General features: G+C 43.3%; 1 protein-coding gene and 2 non-coding genes across 13 annotated transcripts in view; 1 reads left to right on the top strand and 2 right to left on the bottom strand.

Annotated features, from left to right (window-relative positions):
• Nucleotides 1-26383, bottom strand: part of SLC11A2 (solute carrier family 11 member 2) — a 72942-nt gene that overhangs the window by 19810 nt on the left and 26749 nt on the right. For 6 of the 11 annotated variants that reach the window (XM_055294836.2, XM_055294841.2, XM_055294837.2 and 3 more), the window contains exons 2-8: nt 12438-12509; nt 10217-10365; nt 7082-7207; nt 6090-6209; nt 1662-1768; nt 691-761; nt 520-587 (exon numbers count right to left, since the gene is read on the bottom strand). In XM_055294836.2, the coding sequence (XP_055150811.1) occupies nt 520-587; nt 691-761; nt 1662-1768; nt 6090-6209; nt 7082-7207; nt 10217-10365; nt 12438-12509 (713 nt within the window). Of the gene's footprint in view, nt 1-519; nt 588-690; nt 762-1661; nt 1769-1947; nt 5535-6089; nt 6210-7081; nt 7208-10216; nt 10366-10855; nt 10893-12437; nt 12510-22308; nt 23735-25699; nt 25762-26383 lie in introns of those variants that run through there. The other 5 variants (XM_063610552.1, XM_063610553.1, XM_055294840.2 and 2 more) reach the window with 4 other exon arrangements.
• LOC129492405 (U7 small nuclear RNA) lies at nt 12742-12803 on the top strand. The gene has a single exon (XR_008660857.1). It is a non-coding gene; the product is annotated as a U7 small nuclear RNA (small nuclear RNA).
• On the bottom strand, nt 15333-15441 carry LOC129492378 (U6 spliceosomal RNA). Its single transcript, XR_008660839.1, has one exon. It is a non-coding gene; the product is annotated as a U6 spliceosomal RNA (small nuclear RNA).

Here is a 26383-nt window from a genome sequence, read left to right as displayed (position 1 = left end):
AAAGAAAGGTGCTAGTACTGCAAATAATGTTAGTGACTCTAAGGAGTTTCTGGGTTGGGGCACAAACCAGGAAATATCCAGTATATTTCATATAATTCATTAACTGTTTTAATATCGGGAAAGTTCAAGCTGCAATTAATATAAACCAGGATGAGCAAAAGCAGAACTCCTCTAAGTTAACAGCCAAGAATAACCCTGCAACCCCCTCCTTAATTAACCCTATCCATGGCTGTTCTGTTGTCAGATGGTCAACTTGGGACCAAGGAATCTAGTCTGGAAAGCCCTAAAATATCTAGTCATTTTAAACCTGGGAGTCCCTACAGGCCTTTCTGCACACTAATCTTTGCTATGGATCATATTCCTTTAAAATTGGCCCAGGGAAAAAATGGCTTTTTGTTGATACACCTACTATAAGTGAACCATACTAGCATTATTACCGTCTTTTATAATAAAAGGCTAAAAAAAAAAAAAACACAAAAACTTATTTTAAGAAGCTAACGAATACTCTGTACCACTTGCCTCATATCCAAATGTGAGGGCCATAATAGTGATGAGAAAGCCAAAAAATGCTTCTAGCTTCCGCAAGCCTAAAGGAAAAAAGGCAGCAGTGAGCTCAGAGAAGGCAGACTTCCCCATCTGCCACATGACAGAGAGCAGCTCCTTTGACCCTCCCATTCCCACTCTCCTTACCATATTTGTCCAAGAAGAGAAATACAAAAGTATCTGCAATGGTGATGAGAACGCCACCCCACAGAGGAATCCTAGGTCAGAGATGAGATATGGAAGTCAGAGAGACAGAAAGAAAGGAAACATCGAAAAACACTCTTTTCCCAACAGCTCTCCAGATAGAGAACATTTGGAGAAGCTAGGATTTGAGGGAGGAGGGACAATGGCAGAAAACCAAGCCTTGGGTAAAGTGGGGTAACAGCATCAACTTAATTACATTCATTTAAACTTTGATTGAGAGTCTACTATGTCACTCTTAGGATACAAAGCTGAAAAGTTTGGGTCTTACCCTCATGGAGTTAGACAGATAGAATTTTATAGGATTAGACAGATAGTATCCAGTGGGGGCTGGGTGTAGTGGCTCACGCCTGTAATACCAGCACTTTGGGAGGCTGAGGCGAGCATTTCTAGACCTGAGGTCAGGAGTTAGAGACCAGCCTGGCCAACATGGTGAAACCCCCGTCTCTACTAAAAATACAAAAATTAGCTGGACATGGTGGCAGGTGCCTGTAATCCCAGCTACTCAGGAGACTGAGGCACAAGAATTGCTTGAACCTGGGAGGCGGAGGTTGCAGTGAGCCGAGATCACACCACTGCACTCCAGCCTGGGTGACAGAGAAAGACTCTGCCTCAAAAAATAAATAAATAAATAAAATTTTAAAAAAAGATAGTATCTAGTGGCATAAAACGACATACAAATCAATAATTGCAACACAAAACGCCACATATTCTAATAAAGGTAAGCATAACCCACCATGGGAAATGGAAGATGTAGGGTCTACATCTACCAGGGTAGAAGAAATTGTTTCCAGAAAGGTTCCACAGAAGAAATAACAATTGAGTCTTCAAAATTAAAAATGAATTGGGTTTTTGTTTTTATCTCTGCTTCAAAATCCAGCAAAACACTGATTACTTTCTAGAGGAAAACCCCTCACCTTCCTACAGACAGAAGATTGATGGCAATGGCTGAGCCAATGACTTCTTGCATATCTGAGCCGATGATAGCCAACTCCACCATCAGCCACAGGATGATTCGTGGGACCTAACACCAAACAGTAGAAAGACATGGTTCTGATTAATCATTTCTAAAAAATTCCTCCACACAATTTGGAATTCACATTTTGGCACTAAACCATAAACAGTCCTTTATAAGCCTCTAGACTAGAGAAGAAATACCAGAACGTGCCTCCCCTTGGCCGATCACTGCACTGTGGCTCTCACCTGGAGAAGGAAAAGTGTGCTACCACGTGGCAGAGCCTGTGAACGAAGGTCAAGGCAGTAATTCATCTTACTTTCTTCTTTTTCCTTTCTACTTGAGGAGAACGTAATTTCCATTTACTAATTTCCACTTAATTTCCTAAAAACAATCCTAAAAATTTTAGAGGAGAATAAGGATGCTAATACAGTCCAAATATGGGTCAAGAAAGAATATTAAATGATTGCAGAAGAACACATCTATCCTGACCATAGCTGGGAAGGCAAAACAAACATGAAAAGGTTGGGGTCAGGCCGGGTGCGGTGGCTCACACCTGTAATCCCAGCACTTTGGGAGTCTGAGGCAGGTGGATCACCTGAGGTCAGGGTTCAAGATCAGCCTGGCCAACATGGTGAAACCCCATCTCTACTAAAAATACAAAAATTAGCTAGGCATGGTGGTGCAAGCCTGTAATCCCAGCTACTCGGGGGGGTGAGGCAGGAGAATTGCTTGAACCTGGGAAGTGAAGGTTGCAGTGAGCCGAGATCGTGCCACTGTACTCCAGCTTGGACAACAAAGCAAGACTCCGTCTCAAAAAAAAAAAGGTTGGGGTCGACCAGGCACAGTGGCTCATGCGTGTAATCTTAGCACTTTGGGATGCCAAGGTAGACAGATCCCTTAAGCCCAGGAGTTTGAGACCAGCCTGGGCAACATGGCAAAACCCCATCTCTACAAAAAGTACAAAAATCGGGAGCAAAATAAGAACTTATGAACACACAGACAGAAACAAGACGCTGGGGTCTACTTGATGGGGGTGGGTGGGAGGAGAGAGAGGAGCAGAAAAGATAACTATTGGGTACTGGGCTTAATATCAGGGTGATGTAATAATATGTACAACAAATCCCCGTGACACGTGTTTATCTATGTAACGAACCTTCACATGTGACTGCTCTGCCTATAGAATAGCCTTTCTTTATTCCTTTATTTTCTTAACAAACTTGCTTTCACAAAAAAAAAAAAAACCTTCACATGTATCCATCTCCAAACCTAAAATAAAAATTAAAGAAAAAAAAAAAGTACAAAAGTATCCAGGCATGATGGCATACGCCTGTAGTCCCAACTACTTGAGAGGCTGAGGCAGGAGGACAGCCTGAGCCCCAGTGGTCAAGGCTGCAGTGAGCTATGCATGCCACTGCACTCCAGAGTGGGCAACAGACAGAGCAAGACTGTCTCAACAAACCACCACCATAACAACAGAAAAGGCTGGAGTCACCTTTAATGTAATAATAATGCCCAAGCAAGTGAAAAAGAACAGGTGTGCAAAAGGACTCAAGGGAAGATGGTTGGAATTGGGTGGCATATAATAAAGTCAGAAGCTAATCTGGCCAAACAATACAGCTGAAAATCAAATTTAGTTATTTAGTTAGCCAGAAAAAACACCTCCAGATAGCTAATATCCAAAAAATGTGTCAGGTCACCCGTGGTAGCTCACACCTATAATCCCTGAACTTTGGGAGGCAGAGGTGGGAGGATTACTTGAGCTCCGGAGTTCGAGCCCAGCCTGGGCAACATGGCAAAACCCTGTCTCTACAAAAAATTTTAAAAATAGCTGGGTATTGTGGTGCACGCCTGTGGTCCCAGCTAATCAAGAGACTGAGGTAGGAAGGCTGCTTGTGCCTGGGAGGACGAGGGTATAGTGAGCCATGATTGTGCCACTGAACTCTAGTCTGGGTAATAGAGCAAGATCCTATCTCAAAAAAACAAAAAAACAACAAAAAAAAAACAGGCCACGCACAGTATCTCACATCTGTAATCCCAGCACTTTGGGAGGCTGAGGCAAGCGGATCGCTTGAGGTCTGGAGTTTGAGATCAGCCTGGCCAACATGGTGAAACCCTGTCTCTACTAAAAATACAAAAATGTGCTGGGTGTGGCGGTGCACACCTGTAATCCCAGCTACTCAGGAAGCTGAGACAGGAGAATCACTTAAACTTGGGAGGTAGAGGTTACAGTAAACCAAGATCACACCACTGTACCCAAAGCGAGACTTGGTCTCAAAAAAAGCAGGGCCAGGCGCAGTAGTTTACGCCTGTAATCCCAGCACTTTGGGAGGCCAAGGCAGGCAGATCACAAGGTCAGGAGTTTGAGACTAGCCTGGCCAACATAGCGAAACCTCATCTCTACTAAAAATACAAAAATTGGCCAGGCATGGTGGTGCGCGCCTGTAGTCCCAGCTACTCAGGAAGCTGACGCAGGAGAATAGATTGAACCCGGGAAGCAGAGGTTGTGGTGAGCTGAGATCATGCCACTGCACTCCAGGCTAGGCAACAAAGCGAGACTCCATCGCAAAAATACCAAAACAAGGGCAGGTGCAGTGGTTCACATCTGTAATCCCAGCACTTTGGAAAGCCGAGGTGGGTGGATCACAAGGTCAGGAGTTCGAGACCAGCCTGGCCAACATGGTGAAACCCCATCTCTGTTAAAAATACAAAAATTAGCCAGGCATGGTGGCAGGCACCTGTAATCCCACCTACTCGGGAGGCTGATGCAGGAGAATCGCTTGAAACCAAAGGTGGAGGTTGCAGTGAGCTGAGATCACGCCACTGCACTCCAGCCTGGGTAAAAGAGTGAAACTCCGTCTCAAAAAAACAAAAACAAAACAAAACAAAACAAAAAAAAAAGCAGGCTGGGCACGGTGGCTCATGCCTGTAATCCCAGCACTTTGGGAGGCCAAGGCTGGTGGATCACCTAAGGCCAGGAGTTCGAGATCAGCCTGACCAACGTGGTGAAACCTCATCTCTACTAAAAACACAAAAATTAGCCAGGCATGGTGGCATGTGCCTGTAATCCCAGCTAGTCAGGAGGCTGAGGCAGGAGAATCCCTGGAATCACCTCACTGCAAGAGGCAGAGGCTGCAGTGAGCCAAGATCACACCACTGAACTCTAGCCTGGGCAACAGTGAGATTCTGTCTCAAAAAATATATATATATTATTATTATGAAGTAAGCAACTATTAACATGTACGAAGAAAGAGAAGCTAGGCTTGGTGCAGTGGCTCATGCCTGTCGTCCCAGCACTTTGAGAAGCTGTGGTGGGAGGACTGCCTGAGCCCAGGAGTTTGAGACCAGCCTAGACAACATAGCAATACCTCATCTCTACAAAAAAAAAAAAAAAAATTAGCTGGGTGTGGTCGTGCTCGCCTGTGGTCCCAGCTACTTGGGAGGCTGAGGTAGGAGAATCACTTGAGCCTGGGACGTCAAGGCTGCAGTGAGCCATGATCACATCACTGCACTCCACCATGGGAGACAGAGTGAGACTCCATCTCAAAAAATAAAAAGAAAGAAAAAGAAGCTAGAAGGATTATAAATTACCAAGGTTTTGTTTGTTTTTTAAAAATTTTATGGGTACATAGTAGGTGTATATATTATGGGGCATATGGGATATTTTGATATAGGCATAAAATGTGTGATAATCGCATCAGAGTAAATGGGGATATTATCAAGTTTTTTTTTTTTTTTTGAAAAGCAGATAAGGATACTTTTTGCTCACACCCAGGAAAAGAAACAAAACAAAAGACAAAGCTAAGTTAAAAATATCTTCCAGACATAGTGTTCATTCTTACCTTAGGCAACGGTAAGAAAGGCCCAAAATGTCCAGAAGGAAGCTCCAGAGGACAGTGTAGCCCCCGGGGTGAGGGGAAACTGAAAAATAATTATTAGCAAATCCAAAGATCTTGCCACATACAGTTTGTAGTAAAAGGAAAATAACTTACTTTTTCAAAGTGATGGCAAAGTCAAACAAAAAAAGAACATATATAAAATGCAAACTGATGGAGTAACATGAAGGTATGAATAAAAGTGCTTAGAGAGAGTATCCTCCTCCCCATGGGCTGGGCATTGCTAGATACTGGGAGCCAGAGTGAATGGTAACACAGTTTTTCTAAGAAAACCTTCTAGGAAATGCAAGTCTCAAGTTAGATTTTGAAGGAGGGGGAAAACATGGCCTGGCAGCAGGAGGAGCTACAGTATTTCCGTTGGTACCATCCGTCTTCAGGGCCACTGACCCCCAAGTCCTTGACTGTCTCACTATAGAATGAGGCCAGCACATACTGCCAGACACACAGATTCCTATGGCATGGGTGAGAGACAAACAGGACAATACATTGCTCACCTTGGGATACTGACGGTGACATACTTCAGCAAGATGCAGCCCAGTGACCACTCCCAGTCTAGCTGCAAGCCGCTGGAGCAAGAGCCCCACAAGGGTGGCCAACAGAAGGATCCAGAGCAACTAAGAAGAACAAAATCTGTAACATTCATTGAACAACTGAGTTTTTGTTTGTTTCTTTGTTTAGTTGTTTGGCAACATGAGTGGTAAATACTGCATTCAGAAAAGAGCCCAGGTGGCCGGGCGCGGTGGCTCACGCCTGTAATCAGAGCACTTTCGGAGGCCGAGGTGGGCAGATCACGAGGTCATCGAGACCACGGTGAAACCCCGTCTCTACTAAAAATACAAAAAAATTAGCCGGGCGTGGTGGTGGGCGCCTGTAGTCCCAGCTACTCGGAGAGGCTGAGGCAGGAGAATGGCGTGAACCTGGGAGGGGGAGCTTGCAGTGAGTCAAGATTGCGCCACTGCACTCCAGCCTGGGTGACAGAGCGAGACTCCGTCTCAAAAAAAAAAAAAAAAATTAGCCGGGTGCAGTGGCGGGCGCCTGTAGTCCCAGCTACTTGGGAGGCTGAGGCAGGAGAATGGCATGAACCCAGGAGGCAGAGCTTGCAGTGAGCCGAGATAGTGCCACTGCAGTCTGGCCTGGGCGAAAGAGCGAGACTCCATCTCAAAAAAAAAAAAAAAAAAAAAAAGAAAAGAGCCCAGGTCAAGAATCAAATGACTTGAGTTCTATATCAGGTTTTGCACATGAGCTGCTAAGTCACCTTGTACCTTTCTGAGCCTCAGTTTCTCCTATATGCAGTTTCTCCTTTGTTCAAGGAAACTATGTGGATGAAAATAAGACCAAATGGAAAGTACTTTACACATAAGAGCCACTGCCAATGAAGTGTATCTGCATGTAGCCCCTGAGGCTACTATCCAACATGCAGGGTGGAGAAAAGGATATGAGAGTGTATTGTGTGCTTTAAAGGACAGGGGTAGGACTAGATGTTCACCTTAAATCCAGCCACTGCTCCAGACTGCAAATCGGATTCAATATTTCCTGGATCCAGGTAGGCAATGCTCATAAGAAAGCCTGGTCCGGTGAAAGCCCAGAGTTTACGAAAGCTAAAACAAGAATGCTATACAAGAGAGCAAAAAGATTAAACTGAACATCACCATTGAACTACTGATGTAATAGATCTGTTATCACATATGAAGCAACAAAATCCAGCCTCACAAGAAAAAAGGATTTACAATGTCAGATATTGCATGTGTCCAAGTTTCACCTCCATCTTACCCACTTTTTACTAAGAAGCTGGCCACTTCTCTGTCCAAGTCAAAGCCCTTCCCTTACCTGCAGGTTCCATCAGCCTCTTATTCTAATACCAGAATAACAGTATCAGTACCTCTGTGCCCAAACACTTCCCAAAAAGGACAAGAGCCACCATTTTAAAAAGGAAACAAGCCAGGTATGGTGCTGTGTGGTGTGTGCCTATAGTCCGACTACTTGGGACACTGAGGAGAGCAAACAAAAATAAAATTCTAAGCTCCCCCAACCAACTGAATGGATCCTCTTGTTGACCAAGGGCATTCCAAAGAAAACCTGAAAAACTAGTTCAGGCCATGATGGGAGGGAGGGGTCAGACAAACCTCATTATACCCCCTTCCCTTTGGAATTCAGACACAAATGACCAGCATTAAAACAGAGATCTTGGCCAGGCACAGCGGTTCATGCATGTAATCCCAGCACTTTGGGAGGCCGAGGCGGGCGGATCACCTGAGGTTGGGCGTTCGAGACCAGTCTGACCAACAGGGAGAAACGCTGTCTCTACTAAAAATACAAAATTAGGTGGGCGTAATGGCACATGCCTGTAATCCCAGCTACTCAGGAGGCTGAGGCAGGAGAATCGCTTGCACGCAGGAGGAGGAGGTTGCGGTGAGCCAGGATCGCACCATTGCCCTCTAGCCTGGGCAACAAGAGTGAAACTCCATCTCAAAAACAAGCAAATAAAAACCAGAGATCTTAAAACTGACAAAACAGATTCCTTGTAGCAATAACATGCCAAATTCCAACCTGACTCTAGCATAGCATCACATGACAGATAACAGGCCCTGAAAGAAATCAAAGTATTTTACTCCAAGATATATTTCTTTGTATATTTTGAAATGACCCTGCAAAGCTATCTCTTATGAGCAAAACCTAGAATATGTAGAGAATCTCCTTCCGTTTTCAGGTCTTTTCCTGATCCAGGAGAGAATTAACTAGGAGTCTCGTACCTTTTTAAGTCTGATAAAAGACATTTACATCTATTTTCTCTGAAGCTTGTTACCTAGAGGCTTCACCTACATAATAAAAACCTTGGTCTCCACAACCCCTCATTTTAGACACTCCACAGCCCCTCATTTTAGACCAGGTCTTTAGAAAATAACTCTTTCAACCAATTTCTTTTTATTTATTTATTTTTATTTTTGTAGAGATGGGGTTTTGCCATGTTGCCCAGGCTGGTCTCCAACTCCTGGGCTTAAGCAATCCTCCCACTTTAGCCTTCAAAGTAGCTGGGACCACAGGTGTGCACCACCACACCCAACTAATTTTTTTTTTTTTTTTTTTTACTTGGAGACAAGGTCTCATCACGTTGCCCAAGCTGGTTGGTCTCGAACTCCTGGGCTCAAGCGATCCACCCGCCTCAGCCTCCCAAAGTGCTGGGATTACATGCATGAGCCACTGCACCCAGCCTCAATCAATTTCCAATCAGAAAATCTTTAAATCCACCTTTGACCTGAAAGGTGCCCCCTTCCCACTTCAAGTTATCCCACCTTTCCTGATGGAACCAATGTACATCTTACATATATTGGCTGATGTCTGCCTGTAACTTCTGACCCCTGAAACGTATAAAATCAAGCTGTAACCCAACCACCTTGGGCACTTGTTCTCGGGACTTCCTGGGGCTGTGTCACGGGCCTTGGTCACTCATATTTGGCTCAGGATAAACCTCTTTAAACATTTTACAGAGTTTGACTCTTGTTTGTTTGTTTGTTTTGAGACAGAGTCTCACTCTGTCACTCAGGCCAGAGTGCAGTGGTGCGATCACTGCAGCCTCTGCCTCCCAGGTTCAAGTGATTCTCCTGCCTCAGTCTCCCGAGTAGCTAGGATTACAGGCACCCACCACTACACCCAGATAACTTTTGTATCTTTAGTAAAGACAGGGTTTCACCATGTTAACCAAGCTGGCCTTGAACTCCTAACCTCAGGTGATCTGACCGTCTCGGCCTCCCAAAGTGCTGGGATTACAGGTGTGAGCCACTGTGCCTGGCCTGTTTTGTTTTGGTTTTGGTTTTTGAGAGGAGGTCTCATTCTGTTACCCAGAGTGGAGTGCCATGGCATGATCTTGGCTCACTGCAACTTCTGCCTCCTGTGCTCAAGTGATCCTCCCACCTCACCCTCCTGAGTAGCTGGGACTACGGGTGCATACCACCATGCCCAGCTAATTTTTGTATTTTTTGTAGAGACCGGGTTTCACCATATTGGCCAGGCTGGTCTTAAACTCCTACGCTCAAGTGATCCTCCTGCCTTAGCCTCCCAAAGTGCTGGGATTACAGGTGTGAGCCTGGGCCCAGCCAGAGTTTGACTCTTCTTCATCAACAAACAAGAGGAAGGATAGCTTGAGGCCAGGAGTTCAAGACCAGCCTGGGCAACATAGTGAGACCCTGTCTCTAAAAATAAAAATAATGAACCTGGCATGGTGGCATGCCATCTATAGTCCCAGCTCCTGGGGAGGCTGAAGTGGGAGAATCACTTGACCGCAGGAATTCAAGGCTACAGTGGGCTATGGTTGTGCCACTACACTGGAGCCTAGATGACAGAGCGAGACCCTGTCTGTAAACAATATAGATAGATAGATAGATAGATAGATAGATAGATAGATAGATAGATAGACAGACAGACAGACAGGCAGAGATAGATATAGATAGGGGTGTGTGTGTGTGTGCGCGTGTGTGTGTGTGCGTGTGTGTGTGTGTGTGTTACAGTCTTCAGAGATTGCCAGCCAAAATTAGACCTGAGGCTGCTGAACTTGAGCCATCCAGCAGATCTTTCACTCACAGGTTTTCCCCAGACAAGTGTTCTCCTCCAAGGACCTGATACTAACCTCCTCCTCAGGAATGGAGATCTTCTCATTAAAGTAAGTGGCAAAGTACTCCTCTGAGTCCCCAGGGGACTGTGGAAGAGAGGGATTACTATAGGCAGGGTTGATGGTACCAAGACTGGCAGACTCCCCATGATCTCCAGAAACACTGTCTGAATTAACAGATTTGAAAATAAATTAGTAAAAAATGAACAAAATACACTAACAATTCATCCTTAGTATACTGAAATTAAATAGTTTAACATCTAAATGCACAAGACACCAACCTGACTCTAGCTCAATTTATTTTGAATAGTTTATTTTTAATGTACATTTTAGAATAAGTAATACATTCACATGGTTAAAAATTCAGGAAGTAAAAAATTTAGTCTACACTAAAAAAGTTATCTCCCTCCCCCTCCCCAGTCACTCAATTCTCTAGATCAGTTTTAAGTCACAGTGGTTTTCCTATTTCCACACTTCTACTCTTACTTGGGAATTTTTAGAGCTATTTCATTTTCCTCTAAAAACACTGACATATGAGCTCAAAATATTACGTTCCCAGACCAGCTCCTGGTAACCTAAAATCCTAGCTTTAAAAGAAAAGAACTAGGCCCATCTAGCGAAATGTCCTCCCCACCTCCTATATTTGGTAGGACTTACTCAAAGAATCGACCTTGGACATTATACCTCTGTCAGACTTCTCAAAACATGTGCAAGTTACAAAATCCTGCCACAGTTCAGGCTAAACTCCGAAGCTGCAGCAAAACCACCAAGCAGGAACCCTTTGTACTCTGACTAAGGCTTGCGGTAACATGCCGCTGGTCACGGGGTACTGGCACCCTCGTGATGGCAGGGCTCATCTCAGACTGATATCACCGTTTCCCTGAGTTCTGCATTTTGCAGTCAATCTTAAATACTGGGAAGCAGAAGGTCTTGGAGAAAAGGGATAACCTGCCAGAAATACACAGAGCCTAGTTTGCTTCAGCCATCAAATGGCTATTTTGAATCACAAAGCTCTAATCTCTGTGTTTCCAATAAATCCTTACAAACTCTAATTTAAACAAATAAGAGCTTTCCTTCCATAGGGAGCTGACTCATATCATCTTAATTAAGCAGCTTTGAATTAATGAAGAAATTTATAGAAAAGGAACAGAAATTCCAAAGAAGAAGCTCAGATTTAGGAAGGAATAGTCAAAGCACTCAAGAAGCTCCAATCAAATACAGAGCGTGAGGTACTTGCCCTGTATTTTACTGCTCCATACACATCTGAAACATCAGGAAGCATCACGAACAGCCAAAACACTCCAGAGGTTTTTATCCTGGGTCTGGGAATAACATTGCCCTTGCAAGCATTACTGCCAGAAATCAAATTTCAGCTAACCTTGGTTCTACTCAGAATTGTAAAAAAGATATGAAGCAGGTCACTGGTTAAAAATCTGTTTTCAGGGCTGGGAATGGTGGCTCACACCTCTAATCCCAGCACTTTGGGAGGCCGAGACGGGCGGATCACCTGAGGTCAGGAGTTCAAGACCAGCCTGACCAACATAGCAAAACCCCATCTCTACTAAAAATACAAAAACATTAGCCGGGCGTGGTGGCAGGTGCCTGTAATCCCAGGTGCTTGTGATGCTGAGGCAGGAGAATCCCTTGAAACTGGGAGGCGGAGGTTGCAGTGAGCCGAGACCATGCCACTGAACACTAGTCTGGGCAACTAGAGCAAAACTCTGCCTCAAAACAAACAAACAAACAAACAAAAAACCATTCTGTTTTCAGGACGGGCGCGGTAGCTCATGCTTGTAATCCCAGCACTTTGGGAGGCTGAGATGGGCGGATCACTGGAGGTCAGGCATTTGAGAACAGCCTGGCCAACATGGCGAAACGCTGTCTCTACTAAAAATACAAAAATTAGCCGGGCATCGTGGCATGTGCCTTTAGTCCCAGCTACTCGGGAGGCTGAAGCAGGAGAATCACTTGAACCCAGGAGGCAGAGGGTGCAGTGAGCCGAGATTGTGCCACTGCACTCCAGCCTGGGCGACAGAGCGAGACTCCACCTCAAAAAAAAAAAAAAAAAAAAAAAACCATTTTCATTTACAGCCTAAGTCACCAGACGGTGACTTTTGAATGGAGTTGTTAGACTAGATGATGATAGACGATGACAAGAGGAAAAATATGATAAATTTCTGTTACCAACATAAACCTAATTACAAATAAAATTAGACAATAACACAAAGCGGTAAATTACCATCTGACATCTTCTGTTCAGGACCCAACACCATGGTGGATACCTGAGTGGCTGAGTTCTTAGAATATGATTCTGGAAAGGAGAAAAGTGAGGGAGAAGAATTAGCAAGAACAAACTAACAAGTTCAGAACCAGCAGTCTGTTACTCTGAATGACTGAATCCTTACTATGAAAAGAGTAATTCTTCTACTGAATTAGGTAACCTTGAAAATAATTACAGTTTTCAGAACATGACTGACAGATATTTAACAAAAAAAGAAAAGTCTTAGTCAAGATTTTGCTGGCAAGACTTCAAAACCAAATTGAAGTGTTACAGTTCTTTTAGAATGTGTCTAGCAGGCTTTCTGGTTTTTGCTGTGAAACCCTTCACGGATGGCAGAGGGTGGTGGACAAATTGAACAGGAGGTATTTTAGTGAGACGGCAAATACCATTTTTTTTTTTTTTTTTGAGTCTTTGAGTTGGAGTCTTGCTCTGTCGCCCAGGCTGGAGTGCAGTGGTGCAATCTCAGCTCACTGCAACCTCTGCCTCCTGGGTTCAAGTGATTCTCCTGCCTCAGCCTCCCAAGTAGCTGGGAATACAGGTGCCCGCCACCATGCCCAGCTAATTTTTTGTATTTTTAGTAGAGACAGGGTTTCACTGTGTTAGCCAGGATGGTCTCGATCTGCTGACCTCGTGATCCGCCAGCCTCAGCCTCCCATAGTGCTGGGATTATAGGCATGAGCCAACGCACCTGGCCAGGCAAATACTTTTTTTAGTAAGCATCTACACAGAGGCTGCTAGGCAAGTAGCCATTCTCTGCCTTTGCCTCCAAATTATCCCAAGTGTCTGAAGGCAGACACATTTCCCCCTATGAGTTTTTTTTTTTTTTTTCTTTTTTGAGACAGTCTCTGTTGTCCAGGCTAGAGTGCAGTGGCACAATCTCAGCTCGCTGCAACCTCCGCCTCCCGGGTTCAAGCGATTCCCCTGCCTCAGCCTCCAGAGTAGCTGAGATTACGGGCGTGTGCCACCATGCCCGGCTAATTTTTGTTATTTTTAGTAGAGACAGGGTTTCGTCATGTTGGCCAGGCTGGTCTCAAAGTCCTGACCTCATGATCCGCCCACCTCAGCTTCCCAAAGTGCTGGGAATACAGGCATGAGCCACCACACCCAGCCTGTTTTATGAGTTTTTAAGGACAGAGATCTGTAATTCTCTTTGGTCTAAAATATGTAATTTAAGCTCATGGTTCAATCTTCTAGAAAGGGTGGGAAAAAGCACCATACAAACATACTGGTAGTGGAGGGCCACTATTTGGCAGCCTCAAATCTTCCTAAGAAGTAAAGACTACAGCCATAATGTTCTAGACCTCATTCCTCAACCCTCTGACAACTAGAAGAAACTAGTCACCCGTGGCTCAGCCCCTCCCAAGCTCTCCAAGAGAGCTGAAGCACCAGCAGGATTAAGCATAGCGTTTGGGATGCCAGCCTTTGTCTACAGGTCCTGTACTAAGCAACCTGCAGTGGGGTGGGTGGAGTCAGGGGTGGGGTGGAAGTTCCAGATGTCCATCATCCTGTTAAGTTTAATTGGAGGGAGGATTTTAGCAAGCTCACTTGGGCACAGATCTATGGCATATTCTCTATTGAGCCTCACCAATAAGGCTATTTAAAAAAAAAAAAAATGTTTCCATCTTCTTCTTATCTACTTCTCAGTTGATTTCAAATTTAGAAAGGGAAGGACAACATAATATTTATTGATAAGCCCCTCTTTGAATCCCAATAATAACTGTCCTACTGAAGAAGTGATGAAGCCTCGCTTAATGATGTTTTACTGCTTAAATCTAGTCTTTTTTCCACCCTTGTCCCTTATATGTTGTTCCTACGTGAACAATCTTCTACTTGCTGTTTCGGGTTTTGGGTAATCTTTCTATCTACCAACATATTCTGTACTTATAGAATTACAGAATTCAGAGAGAAAGGAGCTTTTCTTTTCTTTTTAGGTTTCATCTGTCTTCTGGGGCATATATACCACCTGCTAATTTGGAAAACATAATCCTTCCTCTCTAGAGTCACCAATGCCAAGTATTATATTACAACGGACAACTAGCCATGGCTCTCCTGTCAGGTTTTAAGCCACCAGATGACTAAACATCAGCCAACAGCCCCCAATAATACTGACTAAATTCAACCCCTCTTTCAGTCAATTACAATAGCACCTCACCTAAATGGGATTTAAATATTTGACCACTCAGAGTAGCAGTACTCACTTGGATTCCAATCACAGCACAACCCCTTCGTTCCCGGCAAAGCCTTTTTACTTTTGTTTTACATACAAGTCTAACAAACTAATGTTATCAGATTGTCTTAACCCACAATAAATTGGAAACCACAAATCAGATCTGGAACTATGCATAGCTCTTCCAGGAAAAGAGGAACTTGGCACACTGAGGAATCAAAAAACTCAAATACATCAATTAGTCTTGGGCTATTTGGTATGAGGCAAACAGTCCTTCCTTATGCGTCAATCAGTTCTGAGAATATTACAAGTATAATAACTCCAGTTTCCAATTGTGGCCCTGATCAAAATGAGGTGAATGAATTAAATTGCTTTTTTTTTTTTTTTTTTTGAGACAGAGTTTTACTCTTGTCACCTAGGCTGGAGTGCAATGGCACGATCTCGGCTCGCTACAACCTCTGCCTCCCGGGTTCAAGCGATTCTCCTAACTCAGCCTCCCAAGTAGCTGGGATTACAGGCATGTGCCACCACACCCAGCTAATTTTTCTATTTTTAGTAAAGATGGCGTTTTGCCATGTTGGCCAGGCTGGTCTCAAACTCCTGACCTCAGGTGATCCACCCACCACGGCCTCCCAAAGTGCTGGGATTATACGCATGAGCCACTGCCCCTGGCCAAAAATTTTTCTTTTAATATGGAACATTTCACAGATTTGCATGTCATCTTTGTGCAGAGAGGCCATGCTAATCTTCTCTTGATTTGTTCCAATTTAGTATACGTGCTGCCGAAGCAAGCACCAAAATAGGCTTTTAAGTTATATTTTAAAAGCAAACAATTAAGGTAATAGTGTGATCTTCCCAAGATTGTAGTCTGCAAATATTTTGAGACAGAAATATTTCATGATAAAATTTTAAATAATTATTAGTGGTATTCTAAGTTCATTCCTATACCAAGTACATACAGAGCTGTTTAAATACAAAAAGTTTCGTCTTCTATCTGAAATCTCAAGAATGAATTATTTCAAGAAAGAAAACAAATTCTAGATTCCAGTCTCCAGCCTTTTCGACAAAGCTTTTAGTCAACAAACTACATGTTTCATTACAGTGCCTACAGAATAAAACTCGGGGCCAGACGCAGTGGCTCACGTCTCTAATCCCACCACTTTGGGAGGTTGAAGTGGGCGGATCACCTGAGGTCAGATATTCAAGACCAGCCTGGCCAACATGGGTGAAACCCCGTCTCTACTAAAAACACAAACATTAGCCGGGCGTGGTAGCAGGTGCCTGTAATTCCAACTACTAGGGTGGCAGAAGCAGGAGAATCATTTGAACCCAGGAGGTGGAGGTTGCAGTGAGCCGAGATTGTGCCACTGCACTCCAGCCTGGGTGACAGAGTAAAACTCCATCTCAAAAAAAAATAAAATAAAATAAAAGAGGTCAGGTGCGGTGGCTCACGCCTGTAATCTCATCACTTCGGGAGGCTGAGGCAGGCAGATCACCTGAGGTCAGGAGTTCGAGACCAGCCTGGCCAACATGGTGAAACCCCGTCTCTACTAAAAATACAAAAGTTAGCCAGCGTGGTGGTACATGCCTGTAATCCCAGCTACTCGGAAAGCTGAGGCAGGAGAATCACTTGAACCCAGGAGGCTGAGGTTGTAGTAAGCCAATATTGCACCACTGCACTCCAGCCTGGGCAACAGAGGAAGACTCCGTCTCATTAAAAAAAAAAAAATTAATAAAACTAGGGAGAGGGCGGGCACAGTGGCTCACGCTTGTAATCCCAGCACTTTGGGAGGCTGAGGCAGGCAGATCACCTGAGGTCGGGAGTTCAAGACCAGCCTGACCAACATGGAGAAACCCCGCCTCTACTAAAAATACAAAATTAGCCAGGCATAGTGGTGCATGCCTGTAATCCCAGCTACTCAGGAGGCTGAGGCGGGAGAATCGCTTAAACCTGGGAGGTGGAGGCTGCAGTGAGCCGAGATTGCGCCATTGCACTCCAGCCTGGGCAACAGAGCGAGGCTCCATCTCATAAAAAATAAATAATTAAATAATTTTTTAAAAAATAGGGAGGGAATAGAAAGGGCCAGGCCAGTTATGCATAGCATTTAAGTCTCCACGAAAATGTATGACCCATATGGAAGCAGTAAGTCAATATTAAGACAGTTTTGCTCTCCAGGGCTGTGGCACCAGGTTGTTTCAGTTACTTCGGCACATTAAGGAAAAGATCCAGAGTTAGGACACAAGCAACTAGAATCAACCCAGCAATACTCTGATAGGCAACCATCACAATTACGATTAATACTGCTTTGATACTCTAGCTCACCCCTAACCATAAAGTGTCACCTTCTCTTAAACCCGTTAAATTTCTTCCTATCGAATAGCAATTGACAGAAAAAAAAATGGCACTTATGGTTAAACGTAATATGACTATTTTATCCAATTATCCTGCCTCAGCCTCCCTAGTAGCTGGGATTACAGGCAAATGCCACCACATCTGGCTAATTTTTGTATTTTAGTAAAGATGGGGTTTCACCGTGTTGGCCAGGATGGTCTCGATCTCCTGACCTCGTGATCTGCCCGCCTCAGCCTCCCAAAGTGCTGGGATTACAGGCGTGAGCCACCATGCCCAGCCTATTTTATCCCATTCTCTAACAAACGTTGTAAGACTGGCTGGCTGTAGTGGCTCATGCCTGTAATCCTAACACTTTGGAAGGCCAAGGCAGGCAGATTGCTTAAGCTCAGGAGTTCAAGACCAGCCTGGGCAACATAGTGAAGCCCCATCTCTACAAAATATACAAAAATTAGCTAGGTGGAGGCCGGACATGGTGGCTCACACCTGTAATCCCAGCACTTTCAGAGGCTGAGGCAGGTGGATTACCTGAGGTCAGGAGTTCGAGACCAGCCTGGCCAATATGGTGAAACCCCATCTCTACTAATACAAAAATTAAAGCTAGGTGCAGTGGCTCACGCCTGTAACCCCAGCACTTTGGGAGGCTGAGGCGGGCGGATCATGAGGTCGAGAGCTCGAGACCAGCCTGGCTAACATGGTGAAACCCCATCTCTACTAAAGATACAAAAAATTAGCCGGCGTAGTGGCGCATGCCCGTAATCCCAGCTACTCAGGAGGCTGAGGCAAGAGATTCACTGGAATCTGGGAGGCAGAGGTTGCAGTGGGTTGAGATCGCACCATTGCACTCCAACCTGGGTGGCAGGGCGAGACTCCGTCACAAAAAAAAAAAAAAAAAAATTAGCTGGGTGTGGTAGTGAACACCTGTAATCCCAGCTACTGGGGAGGCTGAGACAGGAGAATCGCTTGAACCTGGGAGGCAGAGGTTGCAGTAAGTCGAGATCGCGTCACTGCACTCCAGCCTGGGTGATAAGAGCAAAACTCTGTCTCATAAAAAAAAAATTAGTTGGGTGTGGTGGTGGGTGTCTGTAGTCCTGGGAGGCTAAGGTGGGAGGATCACCTGAGTCTGGGACGTCAAGGCTGCAGTGAGTGTTGATCAGGCCACTGCATTTCAGCCTGGGTGACAAAGCAAGACCCTGTCTCAAAAAAAAAAATGTTGTAAGACTGTTTTACAAGATAAAAATGCTAACAAAATTTTATTTTCTGTCTAAAATTTCAAAAGTCTACATATTCTTTGATCTAGCAATTTTACTCCTAAAAATGTATTCTTTAAAAAAAAAAAAAGCAAAAAGTACTCATCAAGGGAATATGTACAAGGATATTTCCCACAGCACTGTTTGTAGTATGAAAAGACTGTAAACAACCTTGATATTAGTAGAGGACTGGTTGAATAAACTGTGCACATTCATTGGACAGAATACCATGCAACCACCATAAATAAGACCATCTATCATGTATTGACAGGAAACAATCTCTAAACTATTACATGTTGTCAAGTCAAAAAACCAATTTCTTGAGCAGCATGCTATCATGTATGTAGCAAAAAGAAAAAAGAGAAAACACACACATGTACACATACAATCTCCAAAGGACACACCAAAAACTGGTAATAAAGGCCATCCCTGAGAGAACGAAGGAGTAGGGGAGCCCAAATGAGGTCATGTGAAAGGAATACCTCTCGCTGAATATACACTGTATACCTGTCGCACAGAAAAAGAAGTTTTACCAGATACATCTATTATTTGCCTTATAAAAAATGTCAAGGTCATATACATTCACTCAGCTTCTCAACAAACATTTTAGGGATGTTCAGTTGAACTCTCTGATAAAGCTTCTGCAATAGATAATCAGAAGTCTACAGCTGTCTAGTTGGCAGGTATTTATTGCCTTCAGCCTAACTTACTACTAGTTTGTCTTAGTGCCACCTAAATGCAAAATATTAAAAAACCCCTCTCAGGAAAGCATTCCTGAGTCCCTAATTTGGCTTAAGTGGCTCCTCTGTGTTCCCTCAAGGCACCCACTGCTTACCACTGTCATTACTCTTACCACATTTTCTTGAAATCATCCATTCCCTGGTACTACTCTTAACAACTTTTCTGCAAGTTTGAAATTATATGAAAATTAAGTTACCCCCCAAAACACATACTAGCTATAGTAAATTATAATATCTAATTAACAGTAATTCTGTATATTCTCTTAGCATTTATAAGAACTCTGGAAGAACAATTTGGATAGCCCAAACCTGTTTTAAAAACTGTCCCTGGCTGGGTGGGTGGTTCACACCTGTAATTCCAGCACTTTGGGAAGCCGAGGTGGGTGGATCACTTAAGGTCAGGAGCTCGAGACCAGCCTGGCCAACATGATGAAACCCCGTCTCTACTAAAAATACAAAAATTAGCCGGGCGTGGTGGTGGGTGCCTGTAATCCTAGCTACTGGGAGGCTGAGGCAGGAGAAACACTTGAACCTTGGAAGTGGAGGTTGTAGTGAGCCGAGATCATGCCACTGCACTCCAGCCTAGGCAACGGAGCAAGACTCCAACAAAAAACAAAAAACTGCCCCTAAGAAAGTTTGAAATACTGAGTATTAATATATACAACTTCAACATTTTTTTTTTTTAATCTACGGTTAAAACAAAAGTTTGATAATAAATAAATAAATAAAAATAAAAAATAAAAAATAAAATAAATAAAATAAAATAAATAAAGAGGCACAAGCAAAATCCATTTTTTTTTCACTTCTGCAAACTTCTTTGTATGTAGTTGAGAAAATAAAAGAATAAATGAAATGAATCATAAAAAAAAAAAAAAAAAAAAAAGTTTGGGCCGAGTGCAGTGGCTCAAGCCTGTAATCCTAGCATTTTGGAAGGCCAAGGCGAGCAGAGTTCGATGTCGGCCTGGGCAACAGAGCAAAACCCCATCCCTACAAAAAAAAATACAAAAATCAGCTGGGTATGGTAGTGCGTGCTACTTGGGAGACTGAGGTGGGCAGACTGCTTGAGCCTGGGAGGTTGTGGCTGCAGTGACCCATGATCAGGGCACCCCAGCCTAGGCTACAGAGCAAGACCCTGTCTGTCATACATAAATAAATAAATAGATAGATAGTTTGGGTTTGAAATCATTCGTTTTCATATAAAATTCCCCTAAAGAGAATAAAAGTACTCAAAACCATTTCACTAGTCTTACAGCTGAAAAGGTCTCCCTAAAATCAATTGTAAGGTTTACAGAGGAATGTTTTTAAATACAGTCCCTTAATTCTTTCCTCCTTTTTTGTGTCACCTTCCTCATCTCAATAAAATCAAAGACAACATTAAATAGGAAAAAACGTTCATAGAAGCAGCCAGAAAGGTGTCTGCATGGAAGTAATTGATGAAATAAATGCTAGCAAGAATGTGTTCAAGCTACATGGCAAAGCCACCTCTTCCTCTTGATACTGTTCAGTTCATTCTTCCTCAGGCACTGTTCAGTGCCAGAGACATGCTAGTGACAAAAGAGAAACTGCTAGGTGCACAGATCAAGGCTTAGCGACACCCCAAGTGTTTATTAGAGAATAACAAAGAATTCTGATTTTTTTTTTAAATTCTATCTGTCCTAAAGAAAAGGTTTCTAGATTCTTCTAAAATTCTCTTTTCCCTAATGGTCTACTTCAAGGCCAAAGTACTTGACAGTTCTACTGTATTATTAATACAACACCTTGTTGTACCAGGCGCTCTTCATGAAGGTGGGCTCCTGCCATTTGGATGACTGACAGTCAACAAAACTTTTTGAAATATTCTAGTAGCTCAAACAGAGCTAATTATTTTCTGAAGCCTATGTATTTTAATGAGGAAGGTTATTAATCACTTTTTTTAAATAAGAGATTATTACTCTTCCTCTATTTTTCTATTCTAGGTCATGAAGAAGCAGCATTTTCTGAGTCTATCAAAAATATCCATCCAATTAGTTTTTTTTTTTTTTTTTTGAGATAGGGTCTTGCTCTGTCACCCAGGCTGGAGTGCAGTGGCATGGTCTCAGCTCACTGTAGCTTCAACCTCCTGGGCTCAAGTGATCCTCCCACCTCAGCCTCCCTAGCAGCTGGGACTAGAGGCGTGTGCCATGCCCTGCCAATTTTTGTATTTGTTGTAGAGACATGGTTTTACCATGTTGCCCAGGCTGGTCTTGAACTCCTGGGGTCAAAGGATCCATCCACCTCAGCCTTCCAAAGTGCTGGTATTACAGATATGAGCTACCGTGCCCAGCCCAATTAGTTCTAAAACTCAATCTGCTCCCGTTCGAGGTGTGGGGAAAGAAACAGCTTAGAATAGACATGTGAATTTCCAAATTGTTCTTGAAGGTGTAAAGTCTGGTATTGTTTTTTATTTTATTTTTTGAAACAGGGTCTTACAGAACAATTATTTACATATTTCTAGCCTCCCAGGCTAGAATGCAGTTGCACGATCCCAGGCTCAAGTGATCCTCCCACCTCAGCCTCCCAAGTTCCCAAGTAGCTGAGACTACAGGCATGTACCACCACAGCTAGCTTTTTATTTTTTTGTAAAGGTGGGGTCTTGCTATGTTACCCAGGCTGGTCTCAAACTCCTGGGCTCAAGTGAGGTATTATTTTTTACATTGGAGTCAGTTTATCCTGTTTTTCTCTTATTAAAATGAATTTGATATAAAATGATACATAGAAAAAAAAAAAGTCAGGTTGAAGACTGATTATGTGTACTTCATGGTAAACAGTGAAAAGCCCCTGTGGTAAGTATTCGTTTTAGAAAAAGGTCTCAAAACTCTAATCCCCTCTACTCAAGTGGGTAATATTAGAATGTCTTTAACCAAAAGCCACACAAACACACTCAGTTTATAAAGTACAAACAGTGCTGCTATTATACAATGCGCTTAACATGAACCAGTCTCTCTCTCTCGGGCATAATGGTCACTGAGATACAGTCAGGCCTCTGTAACCCTGGGTTCCACATTTGTGGTTTCAAACAACTGCAGATCAAAAAGATTTGGGGGAAAAAACGGTTGCTTGTGCCTGTACTGAACATACACACCATTTTTTTCTTGGTATTATTCCCTAAACAATACAGAACAATTATTTACATAGCAATTACATCGTATTAAGTATTACAGACCCAGCGCAGTTGCTCACACCTGTAATCCCAGCACTTTGGGAGGCTGAGTCAGCCCAGAAATTTGAGAGCAGCCTGGGCGACATAGTGAGACACTGTCTCTACAAAAAATTTAAGAATTAGCCATGTGTGATGGCCACACACCTGTAGTCCCAACTACTCAGAAGGCTAAGGTGGGAGGATCCCTTGAGAACAGAAAGTCAAAGCTGCAGCAAACCATGATTGCACCACTATACTCCAGCCTGGATGACAAAGCGAGACCCTGTCTAAAAGAAAAAGAGAGGGATTATAATTGATATAACTAATCTAGAGGTGATTTAAGTATATGGGACGACGTACATAGGTTAAATGCAAATACTACGCCATTTTATAAGGACTTAAGCGTCATCCCCGGATTTTGGTATGCATGTGAGTGAGGTCCTGGAACCAATCCCCTACAGATACCAAACCATACTTTGCATGCCCTAACAATAATCTCAAAATTGGAGACATCCTATTTAACTTACAAAACCACAATTTTGGGCCAGGCGCGGTGGCTCATGCCCATAATGCCAGCACTTTGGGAGGCTGAGGCAGGTGGATCATTTGAGGTCAGGAGTTCAAGACTAGCCTTGCCAACATGGCGAAACCCCATCTCTACTAAAAATACAATAATTAGCCAGGTGGTAGTGGCACACGCCTGTAATCCCAGCTACTTGGGAGGCTGAGGCAGGAGAATCGCTTGAGCCTGGGAGGCAGAGGTTGCAGTGAGCTGAGATCACACCACTGCCCTCCAGTCTGGGTGACACAGTGAGACCCTGTCTCAAAAAAAAAAGACAACCACAACTTCAACTCAACACCAAGTTCTCTGTTTCTCACCTGAGCTGGACTTTTAAGTCTGTTTTGTAGTTGAATGAAAAACCTGACGTTGAGGCCATCTTAAGATAAAGAAAAAAGAAAAAGAGAAAGTGGAGAAAATGTTAGGAAGCAAGAAGAGGAGGGGGGTGGACGATGTAGGGAGGAAGAGTACAGCTGATAATGAAACCAGCTGCCTGGGTGTCAAAAACGATAACAGTTGGGAGAAATGTGGCCAGCTGTCAAGGAGTACTTATCTTTTAAACAAAAGTATCACACATCAACCAGAGACATCAGAATTAGAAGGGGCTGGTACCCATTAAATACAACTCTTCACCTTCTCCCATCAGCGCTCTTGAGGCTTAACCAGCTTCTAAATCTCCCTGAATGCTCACAAGTCAGGGTCACTAAAGTCTTACTTCCAGTGACTATAGCTTCGTCTTTGTTCTTCTCAGCTCTCAGTGTGAGCTTCCTCTGAACTTCCTCCTAACTAGAAGTTTACAGCAGTGTGTTTCCTTTTGCGGGACAAACCTGGCCTCCTGATCTGACACCTCCATCATGGAACACAATGCCAAGCTCTGTGAACAATTTCAAAGACCCCTTTCTATTAGAATAAGAAAATTCCCTATTAGACTGGCCATGGTGGCTCACATCTGTAATTAATCCCTTAGCACATTGGGAGGCTGAGGCAGGAGGATTGCGTGAGCCCAAAAGCTTGAGACCAGCCTGGGCAGCATAGCAAGAAACCCAGTTTCCATTAAAAAAAAAAAAAAAAAATTACTTTTTTCCAAAAAAAAAAAAAAAAATCCCCATTAAACCAGCCTATACCTACTTCTTGCCTCAGAAAATATGTTTTGCCCTCACATTTAAGTAGCTTTTCTCTGGCAAATATGAAGAATTTTCATTAGATTACATTCAACCCATTTTTTCCTAATGATGGATATTGGCTCCCAAATGATGTGGATTGACCTTAACAATTTTAAATAAATATTGTCCTTCAAGTTTCTTTTCCTAAAAGCAAAGAAAAATTAAGACAACATATACTGCAAGATTCTCCAGCCTTTAACAAGCCTCCTTCTGCTCTTTGAAACCTGGTAAAGTTTTAATAATTAACTTATAGCTTTCTTCTTTCATTTCCTAGGAGTTTTAACAGCTATCAGCTTAGTAGAGATGAGACCAAAACAAACACAAACCTGATACAAAATGACTTATCGGCAATAAGCACCAAAACAAGACTAAAAACCCTAATTTGTTTCTTATGCCAAAAAATATAAATTACTTTAACCTGAAATTAAAAGTGGAAGAGAAGTTAGGCAATAAATATATTTTGGTCATTCCTGGCCAATTGTTTTATATTCCATTATGATTTCATTAAAATATACTTTATTATATACACGTCATTTTATTGTATCTAGAATATTCCTGATGATGCCTGGAAGGCTCTTGTGTCTCAAGGGGCCAATTAATGTAAATTGCTCCATAAATGTTTGTTAAATTATAAAAAGAATAAATGGCAAGGCTGGGCACAGTGGCTAATGCCTGTAACCCCAGCACTTTGGGAGGCCAAGGCAGGAGGACTGCTTGAACCTAGGAGTTCAAGACCAGCCTGGGCAATATAGTGAGAACTCAACTCTACAAAAAAATTAAAAACTAGCTGAGCATGGTGGCACAAGCCTGTAGTCCCAGCACCTCGGGAGGCTCTAGTGGGAGGATCGCTTCAGCCTGGAATGTGGAGGTTGCAGTGAACCAAGACTGAATCACTGCACTCCAGCCTGGGCAAGAGAGCGAGACTGTCTCAAAAAAATAAAAATAAAGAATAAATGGCAGCCAGTAAGTGAAACATGGTCTGCATCTTCTAATTCACTACATTCTGCTCATTCAAATGTCCCTACCTTTTTTCCCAGAATGTTTTACTCAAACTACAGAGCCTCAGAGAGACGATAATAATGACAATATTAGGGCAGCAGACTTCCCTTTCTGCCTCAAATACACTCAGTTCTTTAAAGGTGTCATTCCCATGCCTCTTAGGCAAAAACAGATTTCAAAGACATTGTCCTTCACTCTCACCAGGCCAACTTCCAACTTTAAATCCTAAAGTATTAAACTCGTTGGGCACGGTGGCTGGCACCCAGGGGCTCAAGACACTCTGGGTAACCTAGTGAGACTCCATCTCCACAAAAAAATTTTAAAAAATTAGGGGTGGCGGCATGCACTTGTACTCCCAGGTACTAGGGAGGCTACGGCAGGAGGATCACTTGAGCCTGGGAGGTCAACCCTGCAGTGAGCTGTGATCATGCCACTGCACTCCAACCTGGGTTACAGAGCCAGACCTTGTCTTGGGCCGGGGTGAGTCTTGAACTCTCTTATTCCAAAACTAAACAACTAAACTTACACCATCTGCACTTCAACTAAATTTGGCCAGCATGCAGCTGAAGTAAGCAATGTTTTTTTTCATAAACTTAAAGTTTCTCATTTTCTGACTAGTTTCTAATAATGCTATGTGTATAAATAGCAGCTTCCTTGAAGGGAAGAATTAGAAGACAAAGCAGTCTTCCACTGGAGTATCCCAGATAGCATCACGAGACTATGAGAGGGCTTTTTAAGGCCATAGGAAGGGCAGAAATCTGTCCGCAGACATTTGTACATATGTGCATGGTGAGGAGGCAGAGAATAAACATGTCTTTGACTCAACAACACTCACCCAAATTCTTAGCACTGAAAGTCAAACAAGGAAGATCCGGCAGGGCGCGGTGGCTCACGCCATCCCAGCACTTTGGAAGGCTGATGCAGGTGGATCACTTGAGGTCAGGAGTTGCAGACCAGCCTGGCCAACATGGTGAAACCCCGTGACTACTAAAAATACAAAAAAAATTAGCCGGGCATCAAGAGGCTGAGGCAGGAGAATCGCTTGAACCCGGGAGGCAGAGGTTGCAGTGAGCCAAGACCGCGCCATTGCATTCCAGCCTGGACAACAAGAGCGAAACTCCGTATCAAAAAAAGAAAGAAAAGAAAGGAAAGAAAAGAAGAAAAGAAAAGAAAAGGGATCCTTCTTTGTAGATATAGTTCTCTAACCTTCACTGAGTCATAACTGAACCAAAGCTGCCTACTAGCTTTGTAGAGTAATCCAAGGGACCACTGCTGATTTCCTAACATTAGAGTAAGATTAGATTCATAAGAAGCTTCCCCATTCCTTAACAAGAAGTGCTGCCAGGCTACCCAGAAATTCCCCTCCCGAGTCCCACTGCCATTCCGGAAACATGAGAAACCAAGTATGCTGCAATCATGGCCTTTTTAGTACTGGCTCCAAAATAAACTGCGTGGGCCAAGCAAGACTGTCAATGAAATACTGTCCAATGAAAAAATAAACAGCCGACGGTTTCAGGTT

The sequence above is a fragment of the Symphalangus syndactylus genome, chromosome 10, assembly GCF_028878055.3.
Source record: "Symphalangus syndactylus isolate Jambi chromosome 10, NHGRI_mSymSyn1-v2.1_pri, whole genome shotgun sequence".
Lineage (NCBI taxonomy): Eukaryota > Metazoa > Chordata > Mammalia > Primates > Hylobatidae > Symphalangus > Symphalangus syndactylus.
The sequence above is the reverse complement of the archived record's forward strand: the minus strand, read 5'-3'. Positions and strand labels throughout refer to the sequence as shown.